Source organism: Phascolarctos cinereus, unplaced genomic scaffold (genome assembly GCF_003287225.1).
Source record: "Phascolarctos cinereus isolate Bilbo 61053 unplaced genomic scaffold, phaCin_HiC Scaffold_2;HRSCAF=192, whole genome shotgun sequence".
In the NCBI taxonomy this organism is placed as follows: Eukaryota; Metazoa; Chordata; class Mammalia; order Diprotodontia; family Phascolarctidae; genus Phascolarctos; species Phascolarctos cinereus.
Genome location: NW_027555625.1, coordinates 304,981,453 through 305,006,985, shown reverse-complemented (window position 1 = coordinate 305,006,985; position 25,533 = coordinate 304,981,453). Strand labels below are relative to the sequence as shown.

Genomic DNA, 25,533 nt, shown 5'->3' with positions numbered 1-25,533 from the left:
GTTAGCTGTGGTAGACTACAAAGGGACCATAACCTTCCTTGTTCTGGACACCATGCCTCTGTTAATACAGTGCTACATAAGTATAACAAACAAAAAAACAAAACAAAAACAATAAAAAGTAAAAGAGTGAGATTGGATGACCTGTAGGGTCCCTTTCAGAAAGTTCTAACATTCTATGTACTGAGGTTCTTTCCAACTTGAGCATCCCATTATACTATGGTTAAATCCTTAGCATACCTACTTCATGGTTCTAGAAGTATGATCTTAATTGATATTTTTTCTTTTGCCATTAAAAGTTTTATACAAGTTACCTTTTAGTGTTCAAGTTAACATTTAAAAATTTATTTGACTCCATCAAGATAGTTATTAGGAGCCATCTTTGATATTATGGAATGTTCTTTCGGAACATGAAGAATTTTAGTCAATAGATGGATTCCCTCTAAATATGTTTTAGACTATTCACTCTCAAAAGAGCAAAGAATGTTTAGCACAAAGGCCCAATGTTTTCAATGATAAAGCTACCCTTTTTTTCAACCAAAGAAGCTTTGCTGATTGCATAATGATTTCTAAAGTATGTGTTGTGCTAGTGGAGAGGGCAATATTAAAAGCAGATCTGACACCAAAAATGTCAAATCATGAGATTAAATTCCCTTTTAGAACAAGGCTCCAAAGAAAAAATATTTTGTATAAAATCACAGGAGCCAGGATATTAAATTAAATGCTTGCTAATAATCTTTGGTTTTGTGTACTTCCCTAAATACCACAGTTGCTTAGAATTTGTGTCCCATGCACAGATATATTATCTTGAGTATAGTTAAAATAAGGGATAACTGTAGAGAGGATCTGTGCTTCAAAAATTATGAAATATCAGAACTTAAAAAGACCTTACAGCATAGAATGTTAGATTAAGAAAGAAACTCACAGATTATCTACACTAAACTCATTACCCTTAAAAAGGAAAAAAACAGAGGCCTAGAAACAAAATGGTTTGCCCACATTAATAGAGCTAGTAGTAGAGCTTTACAAAGCACTTCATAATTCACAATACATTTTTTCACAATAACTTTATGAGGTTCATAATCCTACAAATATTTTCCCCAATTTAGAGATGATGAAAATTATGCTAAGTTCACTTTGATAGCCATTTTAATAAGAAATCTGAAACTATCCTATGGAAACAATTTAAATGGTTGTTCTAATAAAAACATCACAGGTATTACGCTATTAAGTACATTTTCTATCTACTTGATTTTACTAATTAGGATTCCCAAATCATCTTAGAGAATCAACACTTAGATCAAAACATTCTACATTCTAGAGCTCAGAGGCCTTAGAAATCACAGAAAACAAAGTTAAAGCTTAAAGGACTCTCAAAATACATTTTATCTCATTTTATAATTTTATAAATAAGGCAACTGAGGCCCAGAGAGAGGTAAAGTGCCTTGGATGACACAACTATGAAGTTGCAAAGGTAGGGTCTGAATTAATGTTTTCTGACCAGAGCTCTTCCAGGACATCAAAACTGGATAATCTCTAAGACTCCTTCTAACACTAACAATCTATGACTATGGAAAGCCAAACAGAGTATCTCAATTATCCTAAAACAGAATAATTAGCTCCTGAATAATTGATACTACATAAATTGAATTAATTCTATGATTTTGCAATGATTCAGTGATCAAAGATTTTTTTTTAAAAATCTATACACATATGTAATAAGTAGCCAAAGTCATATCAGCTAGGCATCAAGCCACAGCCAGAGTCTTCAATGAGCAACATCCAAAGAACAGATTCTATCTCAAATCTTTTGTTTCTCACTCTCAATTTTCTAAATTTCTGGCTCCTCATCAAGATCCATTTCAATCCTCCCTCTCCAAGTATGAAACTGTAGGTCTTTTATTTCAAGCTTGTGGATTTTATGAGCACAATTGGTCTGTTAACAGGACTTTTTTTGTGGCTTCATTGCATTTATATCACTGACCTTTGCTTCGAGGAGTGTTCAACAGTCTCTAATAGAGGCAAAGCATGAAAGGGGGTGTTGTAAAGGCTTTATTCCATAAAAGAAGTGACCACAGGCAAAGCTTTCTATTTGCTGAGTGATTTAATTCTTACACATGCAGAACTTGGCCCTGGGCCATGAGTAACATGTTGAGAAAGCACTACCAGTGCAGCTTTACAACGAACAGTCCCTACTCCCTCCCCCATGCCCTCTCCTGCCCAGGCTCCTTAAAAAAAGAAAAGAAAAGAATCCTTTTCCTGTTATTTTAAATCTACCCAGGAAAAAAATGAAGGGTGGTATCCAGACTGTTCAACCAATTTATCAGCCTCTGTGTGTGTTTTTCCCTTTCTAGGCAGCTGTTGAAAAGGGCAGGCTCTCAAAGGAGAGGGATGCCCACTCAAATCAGTCAGTTGAGTGCCTAGGGCAAAATTACAAAGGGAATACCCATCTGTGGGAATGGAACTCTGACTGCATTATGATTATAAAAGTGACTGCCAACTAGGATAGGTAGTAACTAATGTTTTTTATATAGAATATCAATAAAAATGAGCTTGTTTCATCTTACCCTCTTGGGCAGTGGGTTTTCTAAAATCTTCCTTAGAAGTGTTAAGAAAGCTTTAGGAAGATGGAAAGAATATGAAACTGTCAGTCAATATATCTAGTTACTAGTTCCAGTTCCACCAATCACTCACTGTATGACCCTGGGTCAATCTTTGAGTTATTTTCTTCATCTATAAAATGAGGAAACTGGTCTGGATGCTCTATAAGGTTCCTTCCAGCTATAATGTCCTGTGTCCTAAGGTTCATCCCAGCTGAAACATTCGGTGGTGGTAGAAGGCTAAGTAATCCTACTAAGCACTCTGTAATTTTAATAATATTAGTTTGCAAGGACTTGAGATGGCTGACTCCTTCTTGTTGTCCTACCGCTTAGCAAAACTAAAATTTGAAGTCAGTTAAATACAACATTTTTATTTTACATACTTACTAAATAAAATAATTTATTAAATTATGAGTTTATTATCTTTAATAAACACAATATTCTTATTGTATGGGTCTTTAGGCAAACCTCTGATATATCTGGGATTATTTCCTGGTGGATTTTTTTCATGTATCTATTTTGTAATTCTATTTCCAAGTGTTATCATTATTATTTTTAGGCAATTGGGGTTAAGTGACTTGTCTAGGGTCACATAGCTAGTAAGTGTCAAGTGTTTGGTCTGAGGCCGGATTTGAACACAGGTCCTCCTGACTTCAGGTCCGGGGCTCTATCCACTGTGCCACCTAGCTGCCCCTGATCCATACTTACTATAACCAGATTGTTTTAGAGTTATCTTTTTCAACTCTTCTCAAAGGACTTCACCAGGCTGCTCTTTCTCTAAAGGCAGAAATTCTAAATTTCAGTTAGAGAAGTGAAATATCTTAGCAAGAAGCCCTGCGGTTGTCCTGAGTGTGTAAGGAACACAATTGTTGAAAGCCAAATTACTGACCTTTGAGTAAGCAATCTAGAAAGGGATAAAAGGGAGAGAGACAAGCATTTATCAAGCACCTTCTGTGAGCCATATACTATGCTAAATGCTTAACAAATATTTTATCCTCACAAGAACTTTGTGAAGTAGATATTATTATCCTCATTTTAAAGTTGAGGAATGAGGCAGATAGAGGCTAAATGACTTGCCCAGGGTCACATATTTAATAAGTTAGTGTCTGAAGACCCAAATTCAGGTCTTTCTGACTTGAGTCCTGGCACTGTATTATACTTAAAAATTCCCCAACGTAATACCTTACTTACAAATCTATTCACACCATGACCTAGCTGCCCATTCTCTATTTCCAGAAGACATCTGGTAATAGGGAATAGAATTTTTGGTATAAACTGAAGGCCAGAAGTTAATACTATCTTGAAATGCTTCTTATTTAAGCTCATTAAATTAAATAATGATGGTGATGACGATGATGTTTCTCTGGCATGATCCACTTACAGATTTGGAAAACTGAAGCTCAGAGGAAAGGAAGTAACTAGTCCAAGGTCTCATAGAGAGCTGGGACTAGAATGAAAATCTCAACACCCAGTCTAGTATTCTATTTCACTATTTTCACTTTATTATTGAAACAACAATGAAATTATATTTGGAGAAAAAACAAAGCCTTGAATTACTCATATTACTCAGCACATTAGTGCCTAGGTTTGATATTTACCTTTGAGAGGAGCTTATTATGCAATTAAAAATAAACACATCACAGAATAAAATAAATATCAGGTGAACTTAGAAGTGTCAATATAATATGCCTTGCATCAGCACTTTATTCTCCAAATGTTGCTCACAGACTACAGTTTGCTTGTCAACACTGGCCAATAAAAGATAAATCTGTCCCTCGAGAGATATAGCTGACAGTCCATTAGTTCAATCATGATGAAATACTACAAGTTTTGCTCAACTGTTATATAAAAATGGGCACTGTCTTTTATCATATACATCTACAGATTTTTTTGAGTTTATGATTTGAGATGTCAACTTCAGGGCACTTGCAGTACATGGCAGAAGAATCTGTCAAAAGCAAGTCCTCTTTCAGTATCTGAAAATACAGTTTGTAGAATAAGCTGCGGAGCAAAAACTCAAGAAATGACTAGAGAAAAGACAAGGAGGTGACAGAGAGGGAAGGGATAGAGAGGAAAGAGAGAAGAGGGAGAGAAGTAAGGAAAGAAAGGATTTATGTAGTTTATATGAAATGTAAGATGTAAGGTCATTTTAGATTGGAAAAGTTGGAAGAAACATAAAAAACTCACAATAGAGATAAGCTATCAAAATGTGTCAAATGAGAAAATGCATGTAAAACACTTGGACAATTATAATATTTTATAAATGTGAGCTGTAACCAATCCCCAAAATACAGTCATTAATTTTTTAACCATCTCACCTTGGGCATGTCACTTCTTTTGATCTACAGAATAAGGGACTAGACAATAACTAAGGTCCTTTCCAGATCTAAATTCTATAAGTCATCGTCTATGAGCCTGCTTTGATGGTCTAAGAGGTTGCTATTTCAGCAATGTGACACTTAGAATCATAGAATCTCAGAGCTGCAAGAGAGGTTACAGGTCATCTCTCATCTAGCCCTCCACCCTTATCATCTTGCTATCTGCCCTGCCACTGATACCATACTTCTCTCTACCTATTCTGGCACCTACATTGGATCTCCAGGATCTGTGTCACCAGTCCCTGGAGAAGTTAACCCGCTGATCTCTAGAACCCTTTCCCTAAGGCTAAGCCATCCATTTAACACTCCCCTCCCCCAACTTTTCATCTGTTCCCTAGGAATAGCAATCAAATCAATACTCACCGTTTCTAGAAAGGGCATGTTAACTGACTACTAGACCATGTAGCTAACTCACAATCCCTCTGATTGCCTAGACTCCCCAAATTCCCATAAAGGGAATTTTGATTCTCTCCTCTGTACCATTTCCCTAGATGGGGTACCTTCTCCATATTAGATCATAAATTCCTTGAGGGCAGGGACTGTCTTATTTTTTTGTACTTTTTTATCCTTAGAGCTCAGTATGTTGCCTGGTCCGTAGCCATTTAATAAATGCTTCATTTATTACTTCATCCAACAAGCATTATTAAGCACTTACTATATGCTAGGCACTATGCTAAGAGTCAGGGATACAAAAAAAAGCAAGAATGTGATTTCTGCTTTCAAGGGGCTCACATTCTAATGGAGACAAGATGCAAATACAAACACATATATGAATGATGTATGCAACACAAATGAAAAGCAATCTTAAAGGAAAGAAGGGAGGAGGTTGGGTCATAAGGAAAGCAAACACCTGGAAAGGTCTCCTGCAGGAAGCTGGGAAGCAGAGCTGAGAAGAGAGAACAGCACAGGGAACAGCCAGGGCAAAGGCATCGAGTCAGGAGATGGAGCATTGTGTGTGAAGAACATCGCAGAGGCTGCTGTAGCTGCATTACAGGGTAGGCTTGCATGTGGGAGGGTGTAAAATGGACAAAGATCAGAAAGGTAGAAAGGGGCCATGTTTTAAAGGGCATAGCTCCACACATATTACCAACTACCTCTTGGACGTCTACCTCAAACTGAATGTCCTGTAGGCTTATCAATCTTAACATGTTTCAAAACAACTCATTATATTTCCTTCTTTTTAATTTCCTTATTAGTGTCTAGGGCTCTAGCATTCTCCCAGTCACTGAAGCTCCTAACCTTGGTGTCATCCTGGACTCCTCTCTTGCACTCACTCTATATATCCAATATGTTGGTGAGCCTTGTTATTTCTACTTTCTTTACAACATCTCTCAGTCAGTCAATAAACTCTTATTAAGTGCCTACTATATATGCCAGGTACTGTCCTAAATGCTGGGGATACACTAATGGAGGAGAAAACAACCAAACCAATATGTACAAACAAGCTACATACAGGATAAATAGGAAATAATCAAGAGAGGAAAGGGACTAGAATTAAGAGGAGTTGAAGAAGATTTCCTGTAGAAGGTGGGATTTCACTTGGGACTTAAAGGAAGCCAGGTAAGTCAAGAGGCAGAGATCCAAGAAAGGGAAACAGTCAGAAAAAATGTCCAGGGCCAAGAGATGGAGTATCTTATTCATGGAACAACAAGGAGACCAGAGTCATTGGATTTAACAGTATGTGGCAGTGAAGTGAGTAAAGTGTAAGAAGACTGAAAAGGTGGAGGTGGGGTCAATATATGAAGGACTTCAAACATCGAAAAGAACATTTTATATTTGATCCCAAAGATGATAGGGAGCCATTGGAGTTTATTGAGTAGACTGGGTGACATGGTCAGTCTTCTACTTTAGGAAAATCATTTTGGCAGTTGAATGTAGGATGAACAAGAGTGGGGAGAGACTTGAGGCAGCTGGATTGAAGATAAGTTATACAGTGGGGATGACAGAGGGGAGAAGCTATTAGAGGAGATTTTATATATGTATATATGCGTGTGTATATATATGTGTATATATGTATATATATAAATATGTGTGTGTATATAAATAAATATATACACATATACATATATATGTATATATATATATGTATATATAAATAAATATATACACATATACATATATATATAAATAAATATATACACACACACACGTATATATATATATATATATATATATATATATATATATATATATATATATACGTGTGTGTGTGCGAACAGTTTCTTTATTCACATAGCTACCACGCTGATGCAGACTTTCATCATCTCATGCCTGGACAGCTACAATGGCCATATGATCGCTCTCCCTGATTAAAGATTCTCCCCACTGCAATCCATCTGTCACTCAGCTAGCAAAATGATCAAAAATATAAGTTTGACTATGTCATACCTCCCTCATGTCCCTCCCCACCCTGCCACATACCACATCCAATGGCTCCCTATTACCTCCAGGATCAATTATAAAACCTCTGTTTGGCTTTTAAAGCCTTTTACAACCTTTAAAGCCTTCCTATATTTCCCCTCTACTAGCTCAGTGATCTGGTGACACTGGTCTTGCTGATCCTTGGAGACAAATCTCCATTTCCTGACTCTGTGCTTTATCACTTTGATGTCCCCCATGCCTAGAATGCTCCCCCTCCTCAACTTTATCTCTAGGCTTTCTTCAAGTCTTAGCTTAAATTCAACCTTCTGTTAGAGGCTTTCCCCTTTCCTCATCACTGCCAGTGCCTTCTCTTTGCCATGACTTCCTGATTTCACTGCATTTCTCTTGTAAAGTTGTTTACATGTTTTCTCCCCCATTAGAAGATGAGCCTAGTACATAGGAAGCACTTAATAAATGCTTGCTGATTGATAAAAGTCAGAGGATTTTATATTTCATTTTATATTCAACTACTACCTGACACAAGAATCTCTTCTATAGTACTGTTGACAAATCATCACCCAACATGTTCATGAAGCAGCCCATTCTATTTTGAGATAGTTCTAATCATTACGAAGTTCTTCTTCGTGCTTAGAATACAGAACTGCAAACTCCTAGCCTGTTTTGGATATCTTTTTTATCTGCAGTTCTGAAGGGAGCCTCTAAAACTGATATTGGTAGGCTCAGGCTAGAACAGAAGGACCCTTGTTCTACAGAGAAAGCCCTGGCTCCCCTGCTTCCATTAGGAAAATCTAATCAGTGCTCCTTTTTCCAAGGCAGCTGTGTTTTTCAGGACATGAAATATGTTACCTAGAGGGTGAAGCAGACCAAAATACTGTTGAACCCTTCTACCTAATCCAGTGTCTGAATTGTAACATTGAAGCATTTGGCCTTGAGTTTCCCCTGGTTTCCCATAAAAAAAAAAAGGCATAACTGCTTCAGTCCTGTAAGCCTCAAACATGAAACTTACAGAACTTGTTTAAAGAGCTATTCATTCCATTATGACCACCAAGTATGGAAGGAACTCACTCTCTGATATGACTATCCTACGTGTACTAAAAATTTCTCTGATATAATACTGTATTTATAAAAACCAATGAGTTTCTAGGATGTTTCATGATGGCTTAATATTTGAAAAGCAAATTAGCTTCTCAGGTGAAGTACTTTGGATTTAGAGCCAGGGGACTTGGAACTCAAGGCCCACCTTTGCTACCTAGTATCTTAAAGTTCAAAAAGACTTTTCTGATTAGGACATGATATTCCTGAAGAACTATAGTGTGGAAGAAGATTAGACTTGTTCAGCTTAGCTTCCTAGGGCAGAATTAGAACCAAAGGAATAAAAAAAAACTATAGGGAGAATGATTTGGGCCCATAAAATGAACCAGAGCTGTCCAAACATCAAATAAATTAAATAAATTTCCTCAAAGTAGATACTAAGCTCCCTGTCACTAAAAGATCTTTAAGACAAGGCTAGATGGTCACCTGCTGGGACATTATAGAAAAGATCCATGCTACAGAGATAGGTAAGAGTGAAGTTTTATCTGATGTCTGAAGCAGCAAGGCACCCCAAGGGAGGTTCAAGAGGTAGCATATGCCAGGCCAGTCAAACTACCACTATCACCTTGAACAAACTCCAGTGATGGAGGAAGCCCAGGATATTGAACCCAAAAAGCCTTGGTAATAGGCTTCCAACATAGTACTTGGAACCACCATACTGTGTGGCAAATTCTGTGGAGATGTAACCTGTCAACTTCTCCTGAAGGTGCTAAAGCCACAGCCATTAAAGATCCAGAAAAGAAGATTCTTGCCACCAAAGTCTTTGGCACTATCAAAAGGTTAGACAAAACAAATGGGTATTTTATCAGTGGAAACAACATTAAAGAGGTATTGCCATCTGTTTTGCCACTATACCATAAAGACCATGGGACCTTTCCAACTGATGCAGCAGAAACCTTTCATATGCATTATCTCTATCAGAATGTGAGCTCTTTGAGAGTAAGGATTGGCTTATTTTTCTATTTGTATTCCCAGTACTTAGCACAGAGTAAATGCTCAATAAATGCTTCATTCATTCATGTTCCTTCCAACTCAACATCTATGATTAAGACCCTTAAGCTTTCTGAGACGAGTTCCTGATCAGCAAAATGGAGTTAATATCATCTTCTCTTCCTGCTTCACAGGCCTATCGTGTGGCTCAAGTGAGGTAACAGACAGGATGGTGGGTATGATCTATACTTTATCCTGTCCTCACAATGTTTTGATTTCTTTCACAAGGTCTCTACATTTTGAAATTTTCATTCAACATACCTTGAAGATATTGTAATAAGCATGTGCTTATGGTAATATCCATTCTAAAACATTCTTCTTAAATTCTTATGGATTAGGACTCCAGATAGCTTTTGATGAAATATGCTGCCTACCTCCTGAAAGAGGGGTTAATGGACTCAAGGTACAGAATATGAGACATAAATTTTTGACATGGCAAATGTGTTTACTTGACTATGTTTTTTACACACTCACAGGGATTCACATTATGTTCAGATAATCGTGGGCAACAGTCTTATCTGGGATGATGTTCCTGTTCCAATTTGCTGAATTCTTAAGTTGTATTTGTAGTGTGGGGATTTGTCATCTGTTAAGTCTGTGAATAATAGGAGGCTAACAGTAGCTAACATTGCTATAGCACTTTAACATTTGCAAAACACTTCACATACATTATCTCATTTGATTCCTACAATAATCCTGTGAGATGGGTTGTAATTTAATCCCCACTTTACAGACGAGAAGAACAAGGCGAAGACAGTTTATGTTATTTGTTCATGATCACATATCTAATGAGTTTTTTAGGTAGGAGTTGAACCCAGGTCTTACTGACTCTAAGTTTGGTCCTTTATCTACTACTACATGCCTATTCTTTAGGAAGATGTGAAAAAATGCCCACAACAAGAGCACATGGATTTACAACGAGAAAAAAAAATACTCAGCAGGCTTGACCTAGAAAATACAAATATCTCAATGGTAATATTGTTGCAAAACCACACCTAGTTATGCATGATTTTTCATAGGTATGACACTGTAAAATTAGCAGAAAGTAAACTGAGGGCATTGGTTTTAACAAACAATATTTAAAACTCTCATATTAGATGAGGCATCTTGTTTGTTTCTTTCAAAAATGTATTTTATTGATGCCTTTTAGCTAAACTGCAATTATTTTATACACCCCTATAAGTAAATCCTCCCTTATAACAAAAATTTTTAAGCAAAAATATCTGACACAGTGACATAATCTGATAATGTATATAATATTCTGTCTAAGTAAGTTCTTCACCTCTCTCTCTCCTGATGGAGGAAGTATATCATTCAAGATGTTCATTGCTTTTCTTCATTCTCAGGCTTCACTTTCTTTTTTAGCAATCTTTTCATTTACATTGTTATAGTCATTGTGTATATTGTTTTCTTCATAGTTGTTTATTTTTTGCTCTACTGCAGTTCAGATAAGTCTTTCCACATTTTCTGAGTTTCTAATATTTTCATTTCTTCTTGTAAATTAATATTCTCTTTCATACCCATACTATATATTTTTCAACTATGCCCCAATAAATGGGCACCCACTTTATTTCCAGTTCTTTGCTATCAAGAAGAATGCTTCCGTGAAAATTTTGATATACATTGGATCTATTTTTGTCTTTGACTTTCTTAGGATAGATGCCCAGTTGCTGGATTTCTAGGTCAAAAGATAGGTGCAGTTTAACTATTATTCTTTCATAATTACAAACTGATATCTAGAATGGTGGGACTACTTCACAGTCTACCAACAATGGATGGGTGTGTCTGTTTTTCCTCTAGCTCTTTCAACATTTACTGTTTCCATCTGTGATAAGTGACATGATATATGGTAAAACTTTAGGACTGTTTTAGTTTGTTTTCCTATTCCTGTGATTTGGAGTACATTTTCATGTTGTCATTTATAGTTTGAAAGTCTTTTCCTTTTTCTAAACTGTTTGTTCACATCCTCTGACCACTTATCTAATGGAGGATGGCTCTTGGTGCTATAGTTTACATTATTTCCCTAAGTATTTTAGAAGTCAAACTTTTATTGGTGATATTCAACATAAATATTTCCATGCTTTGCCATTTCATTTAGCTTTCAATTTTAATCATCTTTTAATTTAGTCTTCATTGACATTATTCATGCAAATTTTTTAAAAAAAGATTTTATGTAGTAAAAATTTTATCTTTTATGATCTGATTTATCCTCTGTCAGTTAAGAATTCTCTCCCTATATGAAAGTCATAGATGTGAAAGATAGGTAATGTTAATCTCTTCTATTTTTTTAGAGTATATAATTTTTTAGTTCACGTATCCATTTTGAGCTTATTTTGGTATAGAGAGTAACCATTCAAAATGCTATGCCTCCTTTAAAATTAATACCATTGCCCCCTTAATTCTCTTGAGATTCTAGACCTTTTGGTGTTTTTTCTTCCCAAGTGAATTTTATTTTGTCCACTTCTAAGCAGTATATAAAATCTGATGGTATAGCTCTAAATCTACAGATACATTTGAGGATGAGAGGATCATAGACATAGAGTTGGAAGGAATCTTATCGAACATCCAATCTAAACTTCCTGATTTTACCCATAAGGAAAATAGAGGCCCAGAGAGGTTAGGGGATTTGCCCAAGGTGGCAGATGGGATTTAAATCCTAGTTCTCTGATTCCAATTTCAATACTTTTCCCACCATACCAAGCTGCTTCTAGTTGGTATTGTTATTATTATCCTATTGGTGTGAACTGACCACGAAAGGTAAATTGCTCTCCAATTACTTGTCTCCTTTTATTTCTGTAAAGAATATTTTGTAGTTTATTATAATTACATATTATGGTACAGTTTATTTACATAAACTTGTATATTTTGATAGGTTAACTCACAGAGTGCTTATACATTTTGTAGCTACTTTTAATGGATTTTTTGGTAGTGTTCCTGGTTTTTATTAGTACTGTATAGAAAGGTTAATGATTTTTGTGGATTTATTTTGTATTCAATAATGCTGAAGCTATTAATCATCTTAATTTTATTACTTATTCTCTGGGGTTTTCCAAGTATGCCATCATGTCATCTGTGAACAGGGTTAATTTTGTCTTATCACTGACTTTATTTATGCTTTTAATTTTGTTCTTGTTTTATTGCTATAGTTAGCTTTCTAGAATTATGTCTAATCACAGGGGTGGGAAGGGTTCTCTCTTGCTTCATCCATTTGTACGTGGGAAAGTTTTAGTGTTTTCCCACCACCAACAATGCTACTTCTTAATTTTAAACATATGCCTTTTATTATGAATGAATTACCTTTTTACACCTGTACTTTAAGATGTTTTTTTTTAACTACAAGTATATGCTGCATTTTGTCAAAGCCTTTTTCTGCATTTATTGAATTAACTATTTGGTTTTGTTATCTTTGTTTATATTATTATGATTGTTTTTCTGATGTTAAACCATCCTTACACCTGTGAAATGGATCCAACTTGATCATTATTTTCCAGAAGTATTTTATGGAAATATTGCTGTAGTTATGCTGATAGGATTTTATTTTTAAACTTTTGTTTCAATATGCAATATAATTATTATATAGTTCTCTTTCTATGGTTTGCACTGTATTTTTCTAGTTTGTACATCCAGACCTAATTGTCTCATGAAACAAGCTTGGTAGAGTGCTTCTTGTCTCTGTTATTGAGAATAATTTTGTAGCATAGGTATTAATTACTCTTTCTTTATTTGACAGAATTCACCGGTAAATCCATCTGGCTGAGGCTTTTTCTCCCTTCAACAATTCATCTACAGCTTTCTTTATTTTTGAGATTGAGTTAACATCTCTGTCTTTTGTTACTATGGGTATTTTATATCTTTCTATAAACTATCAGTTTTGAGTTTTGTTTTATAAATTGCACATAATAATATTTGGTAATTCTATTTCTTTTGTTATGACTTTCCATTGTTCCTTATATATTTTGGTGATTTGATTTTTCACTCTTTTTTAAAAAGTCAATTCAAAAATCAAGATTGTTAAAAGTTTATTTTGTTCATCTTTATACTAACACAGCACTTACCAACTTATCAGTTTATCAATTTTCTAGGCCTTTTTTCTTTTTAAAATCCTTTAATTTAAAATTTTCTTTTGTATTTGTTTAAGGCTAAGTGATTTTTTTTCTAGCATTAGTCTAAATTGCAGGCTCAGTGAATTTATCCTTTTTTTTCTCTCTGGTCAATATAAATTCTCAGAGATTAACCATTTCATCTGAGGATTGCTTTAGCTGCATCCTCTACATTCTGATACGTTGTTTCATTGATATTATTTTAAAATAATTATTTCTTCTTTAATTCATTTATTATTCTGGATATTATTCGTCAGCCTCTAGTTTAGATTGACATCTTTTGCTCATATTTACTTTCTTTATTAATAATATCATTGCATTATGGTCTATAAACAATGCATTTATTATATTTTCCCTTTATATTTGTTTATGTTCCTTTATGATTTTGGGGGGTATGGGAAAGTGCCAAAAGTTATGGGCTCATAAATTGAGTTTCAGTGACTTTCTGTAACAATTACCTTGGTGGGTTCTTTTACTCTTCCTACAACTGCTCTGATTTGTATATTTTGGGGCTCTTAATTTGTTAATTAACTAGTTTATTTCTTAATTAGTCTATGTGGAAGAGGAAGAGCTACCCTAGGAAATCTCTACTCCATCTTCTCAGGATCTCCACACAATTTTCTTTCAATGAACATTTATATGCTTTGGTAAAAATTTTTTGATCAGATACCTTTCATGGCAAGTTTTACAGAAAGAAACATGATGTAGTGGAAAAGTCTTTCAATGAAGAGAATCAGGAAACTTGGGTTCTAGTCCTAGTTTTGTCACTAATTCACTGCATGACCTTAGACTAGGTTCTCTGGGCTTCAGTTTCATCATCTAAAATGAGGCAGTTAAATTAAACAGTTTTTAAAGTCTCTGCCACTTCTGACATTGTACTCTAATATTCCTTCGAACTCTCACATTCTAAGAGTCCATATGTTGCTAGATGGAAATACCTGGATCTAAAAAACATGTCAAGGAGAATTCTAAATTAAGGGAACTAAACAAAATTTGCATGTAGGTTTCAGGCTACATAATAATAATGATCTAGATACATAGTAATAAATAATAAATACATATATATGTAGATAACTTTATAGCTCATTGTCAATTTATATCATTTGATACAATATCCCTTTGAAGTAGGCAAGGCACATAGACGCAAGTCTGTATTAGACAAATAAAGACACTGAGTCACAAAGAGATTTGCCCAAGGTCACAAAATTAATGGGAAGTAGGACTGAAACTCAGATTCAGGTCAATATCCAGTCTTGTGCATTGTCTCCTATACCACACTGCCTCTCATTGTGGAAACTGAAATTATACAGAAAAACAAAACAAAACAAAACATTATAGAGAAAATAAAGCAGAGGCTTAACACAGCAATGGAGACTACTCCACAGCTCTTTTACATCAAGGAGAAAGCACTAACTTTCTGCACTTCTAAGCTGAAGATGGCTGCCATATTCACTTTCCTCTTATACCCCCAACATTACCTGGTAGAAGATTGGGTGAGTGCACTTCATTCCTGACATTCCAAATATCTCCTCCTTAGCTGTTCTAGCCAGCCTTACCACCCTGGAGAAACTTCTGCCCTAGGACTGTCTCCTGAGTTCTACCCAGATCATTATTTCAGGAAACTTTACAGTCATCTCGTCCATAGACATACCAATTGCCTTTGTCTCTTTTCTTACCGTGGCATTATTTATAGATGGTGTATCAATCTACTCCTCTAAGGCTTTCCTCATCATCTCTGTAACTATATAGACCGAAGAGCACCTTCCCTGGTGATCCTTGGTGCGTTGCCTCTCCCACTAGAACCTAAGTTCCTTAGGATTGTCTGTTTTCTAAACTTGTATCCCTAGTACTCAGTATGATCCTTGGCAAATAGCACTTAAATGCTTTTTCATTGATTTATTCAATGAAGCTGATGAATCAATCTTGTGATACTGAATATTACATTTTTACTAATTTGGCTATTTAGGGAAAGGATAATAGATAAAATTACAGGTTTTTTAAAAAAAATCTCTTAGAATAAGCAATAAGTCTTTGCTAGAATTTTCCAGTAACAAAATTTTAACTTCCAAAAATTGCCTTTAAATATTCTTCACTATACCAGGAACAGTTAAATAACCTTAACTACAGAATAGGAGTCTGCAATATAAAACAGTATAGAAAATTTATTTACAGTACTACAAAAGAATAAAAGTGATGATTGCAATCACGATGGCATGTCAGACCAATGTTCACTAAGATCAATGTCAGATCTGAAGAGTTTTCCTCTCCCTCTATTCAGATGGCTGTGGCAGATGTCTAGTTAATAATTGGTAGACTGAATGGAAAGGTTATGCACTATAAAGGAGAAGGTGCCTTAAGACAGAATGTATTAAAAGAATATACAGGCTTTCTGGACCTTTAGCCATGCATAATTTGAGCTTAATCATGAAACCCATTGTTTTTTTTCCTAACAAAACTCAATTAGGTTCTTTATTTCCTTTAAGTCTTAAGCTACAAGTTTAGTCTAGTTTTGCCTTGAACTCACAGGATGAGCTCAGGTTGGAAGGGACCTTAGAACACAGCGTTTTAAAGCTTAGAAGGAACTTCTAGGTTGCCTACTCCAAACCACTAATTTTACATAGATAACAGAAAAGGAGAGGTGAATCAATTTATTTGCCTCAAACTGTAGCTGGGACCAGAACTCTAACCTCTCAGCTTCCAGTCCAATATCCCTTATACTATGCCTGGCTTAGGATAGTGCTTGACACAGCATGTTGGAAATATTTTCTTTGACCCAAATGGAATAAAGGAGGAGATTATTTTGTCTATAGTTTTCAGTGGTTATCTTTTAAAAAACTAAACCTCCATGTTGAAATATCAGTATGTTATCTAAAATGAAAATTGGGTATATTGTAGATCTGTAAAGAACTTTCTTTTTAAAAAGAATGATAAGACAGTAACCAGTATGCCTTTGCACTATTTTACCAGAATAAAAGACAGAGTGGGATTTTTTAGGATTAGTAAATAACATCCTATAGAAAGTTTACTCAAATGGAAGTATTTGTTTTTAGTTATCAAGTAATTTTCAATGAATGTTGGAGTTGAAATGGATCTGAGATATGATCTAGTCAAAGTCTTTTCCTGATTACATGAAACAATTCTATGACATTTCTGAAAAATTCACTTGGCCTCTGCTAGGATGCTTCAAGTAACAAGGAATTTATTATTTCATCAAGCAGCCCATTTCACTTTTGGACAGCTCTAATTGTTATGAAATGTATTCTTATATTAAGCAGAAATCTGCTTCCTTTTAACTTCCTCCCATAGAACCCAGTTTTACCTTTTGAAGGCACAAAGAACATGTCTGATGCCCCTTCTACGCAGTTGCCTTTCAGATATTTGAAGTCCCAGTTTCTTCAATCCATCCTTATGGCATTATTTCAAGCCAGCCCTTCTCTAGATTTTAATAACATCTTCAAGGATTACTAAGTAAGAACTTATACAAATAGTTGTTCTTCCACAGCAGTGAGTAAAACATGATTAAGAATCCTAGATACAAATCATTCCTGGATTTCACAGCAAGATGCAATGTAAAAGTGGTACATGTGCTTCGTAAGTATTTCATCATCATCTCAGTCAGAAGGCATTTGAGCATCAGTTTATTTAAGAGTCAAAACTACATATGTCCCAGGATAGACTCACATAATTAAAAGTTTAGCAAAAGATGAATAGTGAGAACACAAGAGAGGCAAGTGATGGCTAATCTTTAGGGTTAGTATTAGAGAAGAAGGAAAGTGAGGGGGAGGTAGTAGCCTGAAAACATGCTGAGTAGTACATGGTTTGTAGGTCTCAATGAGAGCAAAGAATAGATTTACTAAGGGTGAAGCATAGGGAGAAATTGCTCTCCAGAATGGTTGAATCAGTATACAACTTCACCAACAGCGTATTAATGTTTTAATTTTCCCTTATGCCATTCCCTTTTCCAGTTTATTTTACAGATGAGAGACTGAGGCAAACAGGGTTAAGTGACTTGCCCAGGGTCACACGGCTGTTAAGTGTCTGAGGCAGAAATGGAACCTATGAAGATTTCTGACTTCAGGACCAGCCCTCTATCCATTACACCACCTACCCTTTTAGGAATATAGCTTAGGATAAACTATGCTTCAGACTTTATGGGAAAGCCAGCTTACCATTTAAATCAGGAAAAGGCTAAACCATCAAAGAATAAGTTTCCTGAAACTCCAATAGTGTGTTAACTACATACAACAAAAGCCTTACAAACAGCTTAAGATTTCAAGACAGCAGATATCTTTTCAGTGATTTCTTTAAGGGAAGTTCAGAGAAGTCATCACAAAGCTACATGCATGACAAGGGAACTTTTGAAGTTAGGAATCAGTGGCTTAGTTGTTTCTCCCAGAGAAGCTAGTTTTTTAAACCACGATGAAGAAGAACAGCAGCAAATAGGAGACTGAAAAAAGAAAACAACATATAGTAGTTCGGTGCCTGTTGTATTACATCCATGACATCCATTTTTGTCAGTTTGTCTTGTGATTGCATGGTGTAGTAGAAAGAGCCAATAGACAATGAGATAGAAGACCTGTGCTTCAGTCTGCTACTTGCTAGGTGACAGGGGACTCATACTCTCTGAGTTTCTATGATCTACATACATACATACATATAAATATATATATATATATATACACACATACATATATACATATGTACATACATATATACACACACACATACATAGCTTTCATATATACGTAAAATATATATTTTATATATAGCTTTTATAATCTATAAAATAGGGCTAGTAATAGTTATCTCATAATACTATTATAAAGATCAAATGAGATTTGTACATATAAAGTGCTTTGTAAATTGCAATATGCTATTCATACATGTAGGTATATGTATGAATAGATATATAGATAGATAAATATAGATATCTTAAGTTATTTTAGACAAGGACCACTTTAGAATTGCAGAGCTAGAATAGATCTCAGAGGCCACATCTCATCCAAGCCATACCTAAGCAGGATTCCTCTCTACAAAATTCCCAACAAGGAGTCATCCAGACTCCTGTTTTTCATTTTTTGAAAGTTATTAGGAAGTTTTTCCTCACATGCAGCCAAAATTTGCCTTTTTAAAACTTCTACCCTTTGCTCCTACTTCTGTCTTCCAGAGCTAAACAGAACAAAAATTCTCTCCCTTCCATATGTCAGCCTTTCACATAACTGAAGAAAAGATCATATCCTCCTCTTGTCTCCTTCATCGTCTGTTTTCCAACACAAATAACCCAGTGTTTGTTGTATAGCATGATTTCTAGGCTAAAATGGGCAAACCAATAGAATGCAAACTCTTCGAAAGCAACGTCTCACAGAGCACCAAGTGCGTTATATGTTAAACATGCAGAGATCCCTAGCACAGCAAGTCTAATGAAGCAATTCCTCTCCTGTTCCCCCCCACTCTGATTTCTTGAACCAGAGCCCATGTAAAAGAAGTAGTCATTACAATGCTGCTCCACAGGGTTTGGCTACCTTTTGGATGACAACTAGCTTCCACTCTAGCCACTGACCTCTGCATTTTAAGGCAAACGAGTTGGAAAATGATGGACAGACCCTATATTCCACATACAAAGGCTACACTATTGCCTTAGTAGGAAAGTTAGTTAGAGAAGTAGTAATGGATTTGCTTTCATTTTTCTTTCAAGTCATAGACTTATGGACTATCAGAGCTAAAAGGGAATTCTGGGATCATTTAGTCCAGCTCCTTCATTTTAACAGACAAGAAGACTGAGGCTCAGAAAGAAGAAATGACACTTGTCAGAGGTTACATAGCCAGTTATTGGTAAAACTGAGACTAGAACTCAGGTCACCTGACCTCTAGGGCAAGGTTATTTTCACTATACCACGCATTTGGAAAGTGGCTAGCCAGGGTTAGAGGTATAGTGTCTGGCTGGGGAAACAAAGGAAATGAAGGTCAAATTTACCAATAAGACCACATTTACATAGCATTTTAATAAAGTCTTTCCCTCAGAACAACTCTGTAGATAAACTAGTGTAAGTACTATTATTGCCATTTTACAGATGAGGAAACTGGCTCAGAGAGATTAAGTGACTTGCCCACAGTAAGTTAAGTTAAAACCTGAACCCAGGTCTTTTTCTGCCTTCAAGCAGAGTGCTCCTTCCATCAAACCATACTGCCTTCCAAAATCTGCATCCTGAATTGGTTCACACTGTATTTTAACTAAGAAGTGCACTGGAATTATTTTCTGGGTTATCTGTAAATGGAAATCAAGGTTCTTGTACCAGTTCTGCTACTTATTTATTATTTATCTACAGGCAAAACAGTTAACTTTTCTGAACTTTAATTTCTTAATCCATAAAATGGAGATAATAATATTTTCATTACCTACCTCATAGGTGTGGTGTGAGGATCAAATGAGATAACAGATGCAAAAGCATTTTAGTAATGTCAGCCATCATCATACATTGTGTAATTAACAGAGAGAAAAATAGTAACCACAGGGGAAACTTCGACCAAACTAAGTGGATTGTAGATTACATGGTAGACCTTCACTGCTTTGTCTCATACTGGATGTAAAGCAGACTTCCTCCTCCCTATGAACATTAAGACTCCATGTGGGAAATCAGCTAAGGCCCATTCCAAGTGACCTTACTTCTCTGGGAAGTAGAAACTCATTTCCCCAAAACAGTACCTTCTCCTCCTTCATCTGCTTACCTGTTACAAGTTGGGCTGATGGCTCCATGGGAATTGCAGTCACAAGAGAGACAGAGCCCTTGGACATTGGTGCCGGTTGGGTAAAAGCCCTCCTTGCAGGAGTCACAGTGAAGCCCTTTGTAGCCTGGATGACATTCACACTGCCCTGTAGTTTGGTTGCATATGTTCCCATCCAGGCTTCCAACTATACTGCAGTTACACATGTGTTCTGCAATAAAAGAAGAAAAGAGTTTTCATCAACCAAGCATCTAATGCTTTCCATATATATATATATATATACACACACAGTCACAAGCTTTTTTTTTTTAATACAAGGCTTCATAAGGCTTATAAGAAGAGAGGCAATTAATTTAACCTCTCTCTCATCTTCAGGAAACGACTTCTTAACACTCATCTTTTGGCTCCTAAGTATGTCTGTACTTTGTGTTTCTTTGGAATGGAAATATCAAAGACAGGGCCTTTATTTCTTTCTGTCATAGGCAGTTTCTTGTATGACATGAGTGATGAACACAAGTTTATTCAATAATTCCAATGCACAGTTGCATAAACACCCGTAGATGGATAATTACAGTAAGCTGTAGCAGGACACAGAAGATAACAATATGCTCACATTTACATTGTATTCTATGGTTTACAGAGTACTTTGCTCACAACTCCTCTGTGATGTAGGTAGTAAAAATAGTCTCATCTTTATTTTACAGATGAGGAAAATGATACTTAGAGAGAAAAACTGAACTTCCCCAATGACTTGCCACCCAGTTGGTAAATGATACTTCTGGCACTCATACCCAGGTCTTCTGACTCCCAGTCCAATGCTGTTTTATAGTATACCACATCAACTCTTACAAAATATTTCCACAGCCAGAGTCAGAAGATGTAGCTATTAAATTTCTAGTAAATGGTTTAACATGTTCTTCCTACAACAAGAAATGCAAAAGATCATACGTTATTTAAGGATTAGTGTATCATGGGCTCTTCACTAAAGTCCTCTATTGCCTCATCCTAGAATGGAAGTATTCCTAGCTTCTTAAAGGCTAGGCCATTAGAATGTAGGTTCTGACAGCCCTGACCATACTGGAAAGGCTTCATGAATGAATCTAGTAATAGACTACTACTGTTCTTGTCCCTCAAGTACCAGTTTAGCCAAGTTCAAATATATTTTTATTACCACTTTGGCCACAAGGTGATGAATCTTTTTTTTTGGGGGGGGGGCAACAGCATTTTTTATAGACATAAGTTAAGTATCCAAACAAATAAAATGACAGATCCTTGAAGTATATCACAAGCAATAAATATCTAGTAAGGTATACAGGTTCATCTTGAATAATATTTTAAAATTATCCATACTAATCTGAGACTGTGGCATTTCCCATATAAAACAACTATTGGAAAGCAAACCTTTTATTTGGAAGCATCTTAATTCAAACATTTGTAGGGCTAAAAACATTTCCAATTTGAAAATACTCATCCTTTCAGTAGAACACACATGGTAGGGGGAAGGAAGGACAAGGAAGACTAATAGCCAGGATTCTTTGGGGCTGTTTTGCAAATACATCCATCCTTTGTGTCAACAGCCTTCCCAAGAGTCATTAATACCATTAGGCATACATAAGAATTTTAAAAGGCTTATTGCTAAAAATGAAGTGTAGATAGGATCCAGCCAAACAGAAGCAGTGTGAGTTGAAAAATACAGGGAGGTTTAAAGTTCATCATATACTTCAGAGTTGAAAATTTTGGATTTGAGTCTATGCACTGTCACTGAGTAGTTACAAATAAGTCTTTTAACTTCCATGAACCTTAGAGTTTCCTCATCTGAAAAACAATATTTATATTACCCACAGCTTTACATTTCTATGTGATATAAAGTGTAGGTTATTTCAAGCCTGTGTCTAAGCTAGACCACCAACTTCCTTCCACAATGAGGATTATTATGACTATGATTACAATATCTATGTGTGACATCTCTTTGACAGGGTTCCCTTTTTCAGGGTTTCATTTCACCCTTTTTGAATATGTGGTTTTCTAGACAAAACCATATATTTATTGGCATGAAAATCTGCCAAAGGTACTTTTGTGGCAAGACTCTCACTCCAAAGAATGAAAACAGCTCTGAGAAGGACATTTTTATTTCTTCTGGAAATTGGCAGAAGTACACCACACATTCAAGTTGCTTTTGCTTGACCAATTTTACCAAACATTAAACTAACCAAACTGGACTGGCTATGGGTAAGCCTATCTCAAGTGACAAAGACCAACAGACCCTATAATCAGTGTGGAGTATTTTATTCCATTATTCCACAAATGATGCACTTCCATCCTGGAAACTGAATCATTGTCCCAAGTGGGTAAGATAAGATTAGTGACTGCTGTCCCCCACCCACACCACAAAAAATAAAATAAAACTAAGTGAGCCTAGGTGCTTTGGAGGAAGGGAAAGCAATGATAAAACAACAACAAAAACCATCCAATCGCCTAACAACAAGAACAGTAACAAAACACCCAATCACTCAAAGCTAATGGATAAACTTTCAGTGCCAACCAATCATTGTAGCTATTTAATGATCTGTCTGTACAAACAGGACAGTCTCTTTATTGCCCTCTAAACATGTCAACAATTTTGTAGATGGGATTATTGGGAAATTGGATTAGGTGTCCTTTAAGGTTCTCTCCAACTAATATTTGATATTTTAAAATTCTGTGCTCTGTATTTTAATGTCCATTCCAGCTCAATCATTCTATGATGCTATATCACTTTGTTCATAGTCACAGACACAGAGTAGAAAGTGGTCAATTATTTTAAGTCATTCGTAATTTACAGATGCCAAGATCTGTTTTAACTGCTTAAGGTTTTTGTTTCCATAGATAAGTATTTTTCTTCAACTATAATGGGTAACTGTTTTAAAGACAGTAAAGTTCAAGACTAAAACCTACTAATATATTTTGCCTTTTAATAGTATAGAGAGGTCAGACTAAGTCATCAAACAAGACCTTTTCTTTATAACTTTGACATAGCCTGAAAAATGAGGGTTATAATGGGGGAAAAACATAAAATAAGAATAGTCATCTTAGACTTGATAATAAGCTTGACATATCAAATTTATCTGTACTTCTTTCAGCACAAGAATCACCACTTAGAAGACTGTGAGTAAAAAGGAGTGATGATGTCTATTGCTTTACATTCAAAGGATTTTACTGCAACAGGAGCATAACATCATAAATCATTTTCCTGCTTTCCACAGAGGTGAGCATTTGCTCAAGGTCAAGTTGCTTCCAGCAGCTTTCAGCAACTTAAAGAGTTCTCACTTGATGTGTGTGCAGGAGAAAAGATCTGCACTGAAAAGTTACTGTTGATGAGATACAAATAAACTGCTTCACTTATGCTGAGCTGTGTCAGAAAACGCAAATATATTGGGGGCAAGAGAATGGGACTAATTCTGAAATCTAGATTACCATGAAAAGTCAAGAACTCCAGAGTAACCAATGCAAATGCAATTTCAGTAGAGGATTCAGAAACTGCAGTAACAATATGTACCACACACTGAGTGATCAGTGACTAAAGGATCATGAATTAGGAAACAACACGATGAAAAGAGTACAGCTTTAATAATAAGGTTCAAGTCTTGATTATGATGTTTATCAGCTGTATGATTATGACCTGTGTGATCCTTTACTGTTTTGAAACTATGTTTTCTCATCTATAAAATAGGTATAACTGTAACTGTTCTATCTACCTCACAGTAGGGGTATGAGAAAAGTGAATTGAAAATTTTTAAGCGGTATCACAATAGGCTAGGGTTTCAGAGAATGTTTAAAAAAAGTAAGTCAACTGTTGGCATTTGTCTACCTTAAGAAGAAATAAGGCCATGGGCAGATATTTAGGAAGGGAAAGTAGACTAATTTGGGAGAAGGAAAAAGATGTGCAAGGGTACTTGAAGGCAAAGATCCTTAGTCTCTGCTTGAAAATGCCCCAAAGCAAATACAACCACTGCTCAATTCCACTGACAATCTCAATATGGGATGCACCTTGCTAATTACCTAAGCCAAACTAGTACTAGCTAAATTAATGCAAAGCCCAGTGTGTAGTGTGGCAGAACTGATATTTATTAGATTCCAAATGGAGCCAGATATTGTGGGATTTTAGAAAAGGATGGGACCATCTAATCTTCTCTGTTTAGTTTCTTTATTAGGAAACCAAGGCCAAGGGGAGATAAATGATTCATTCAAGAGAAGAACACAGGTCTGAGTCAGCTTTTTTTCCTTTATAACCATGGCCTTGGTGATCCTTAAGTACCTAATGGAATTTAATTGCTAACCTTTAAGCAGGCAGCACTCATATTTTCTCTATGTGCTTTTGAACTTGAGATTCAGAAAACCTACTAGTATAACAGAAAGAGAACTGGATTAGGAGGCAAGAGACTTGGATTTTAATCCTATTTCTACAGTTAACTAGTTATGTGACGTTGGGCGACTCACTTCACGTGTCCAGTCAAATCAAGTCAACAAACACTTATTAAGTGCTTACTATGTGCCAAGCACAGTACTAAGTGCTGGCGATGTGATCACAAGTAAAAAGAAAGGCATTCCCTGCTCACAAGGAGCTCACCTGCTAGTGGGGGAAGACAATATGCAAAAGGGAGCTAAAAAAGCAGGGGTGGAATTGGGTGGGGAAGGTACACCTATGTAGAGGAATGGTAGCAAAGAATGAAGAATGCTGGTCTGGGCCCTTCCTCAAAATGGGGGCTACGTGAAGAATTCACCAATGGAAGAAGGTGGCTACAAGGGAAGATGCAACAAAGTATGGAGAATGTTAGCTATAATTTTCCTCATTTGTCACATGAAGGAATTAGATTAGATCACCTCTGCTATCCCTCCTAGCTTTCACATTTCAAGGTTCTAGACTGCCTCTCTCTCTTATCAGATGAGGCTAGTCAGTTAACAAACATTTATTAAGAGCTTAGTGTATGCTACAAATTATGCTAAGTGCTGGGATAAAAAGAAAAGCAGGAAGAGTCCCTGATCTCGTGAAGATTGAAACAAACATTAAAATAACTAGATATATACAAGATATAGACAGAAAAGATGGAAGGTAATTTGAGAAGGGAAGACATAGCAGTTGGAGAGATCAGGAAAGGCCTCCTATAGAGGGAGGATCTGAGTAGGATCTTGAAGGAAGGTAGTGGAATGAAGAAGTGGAGGTGATTGGAAAGACCATTCTAGACTGGGGACAGCCAGTACAAAGGCATAAAAATGAGAGATGAAGTACCAGGT

At 35.9% G+C, this 25,533-nt stretch overlaps 1 protein-coding gene across 1 annotated transcript in view; it reads right to left on the bottom strand.

The window, feature by feature from the left end:
* MEGF9 (multiple EGF like domains 9) overlaps positions 1-25,533 on the bottom strand; it is a 131,336-nt gene that overhangs the window by 25,589 nt on the left and 80,214 nt on the right. The window contains exon 2 of the mRNA XM_020990592.2: positions 20,266-20,473. Coding sequence (XP_020846251.1) covers positions 20,266-20,473 — 208 coding nt within the window. The remainder of the gene's footprint in view (positions 1-20,265; positions 20,474-25,533) is intronic.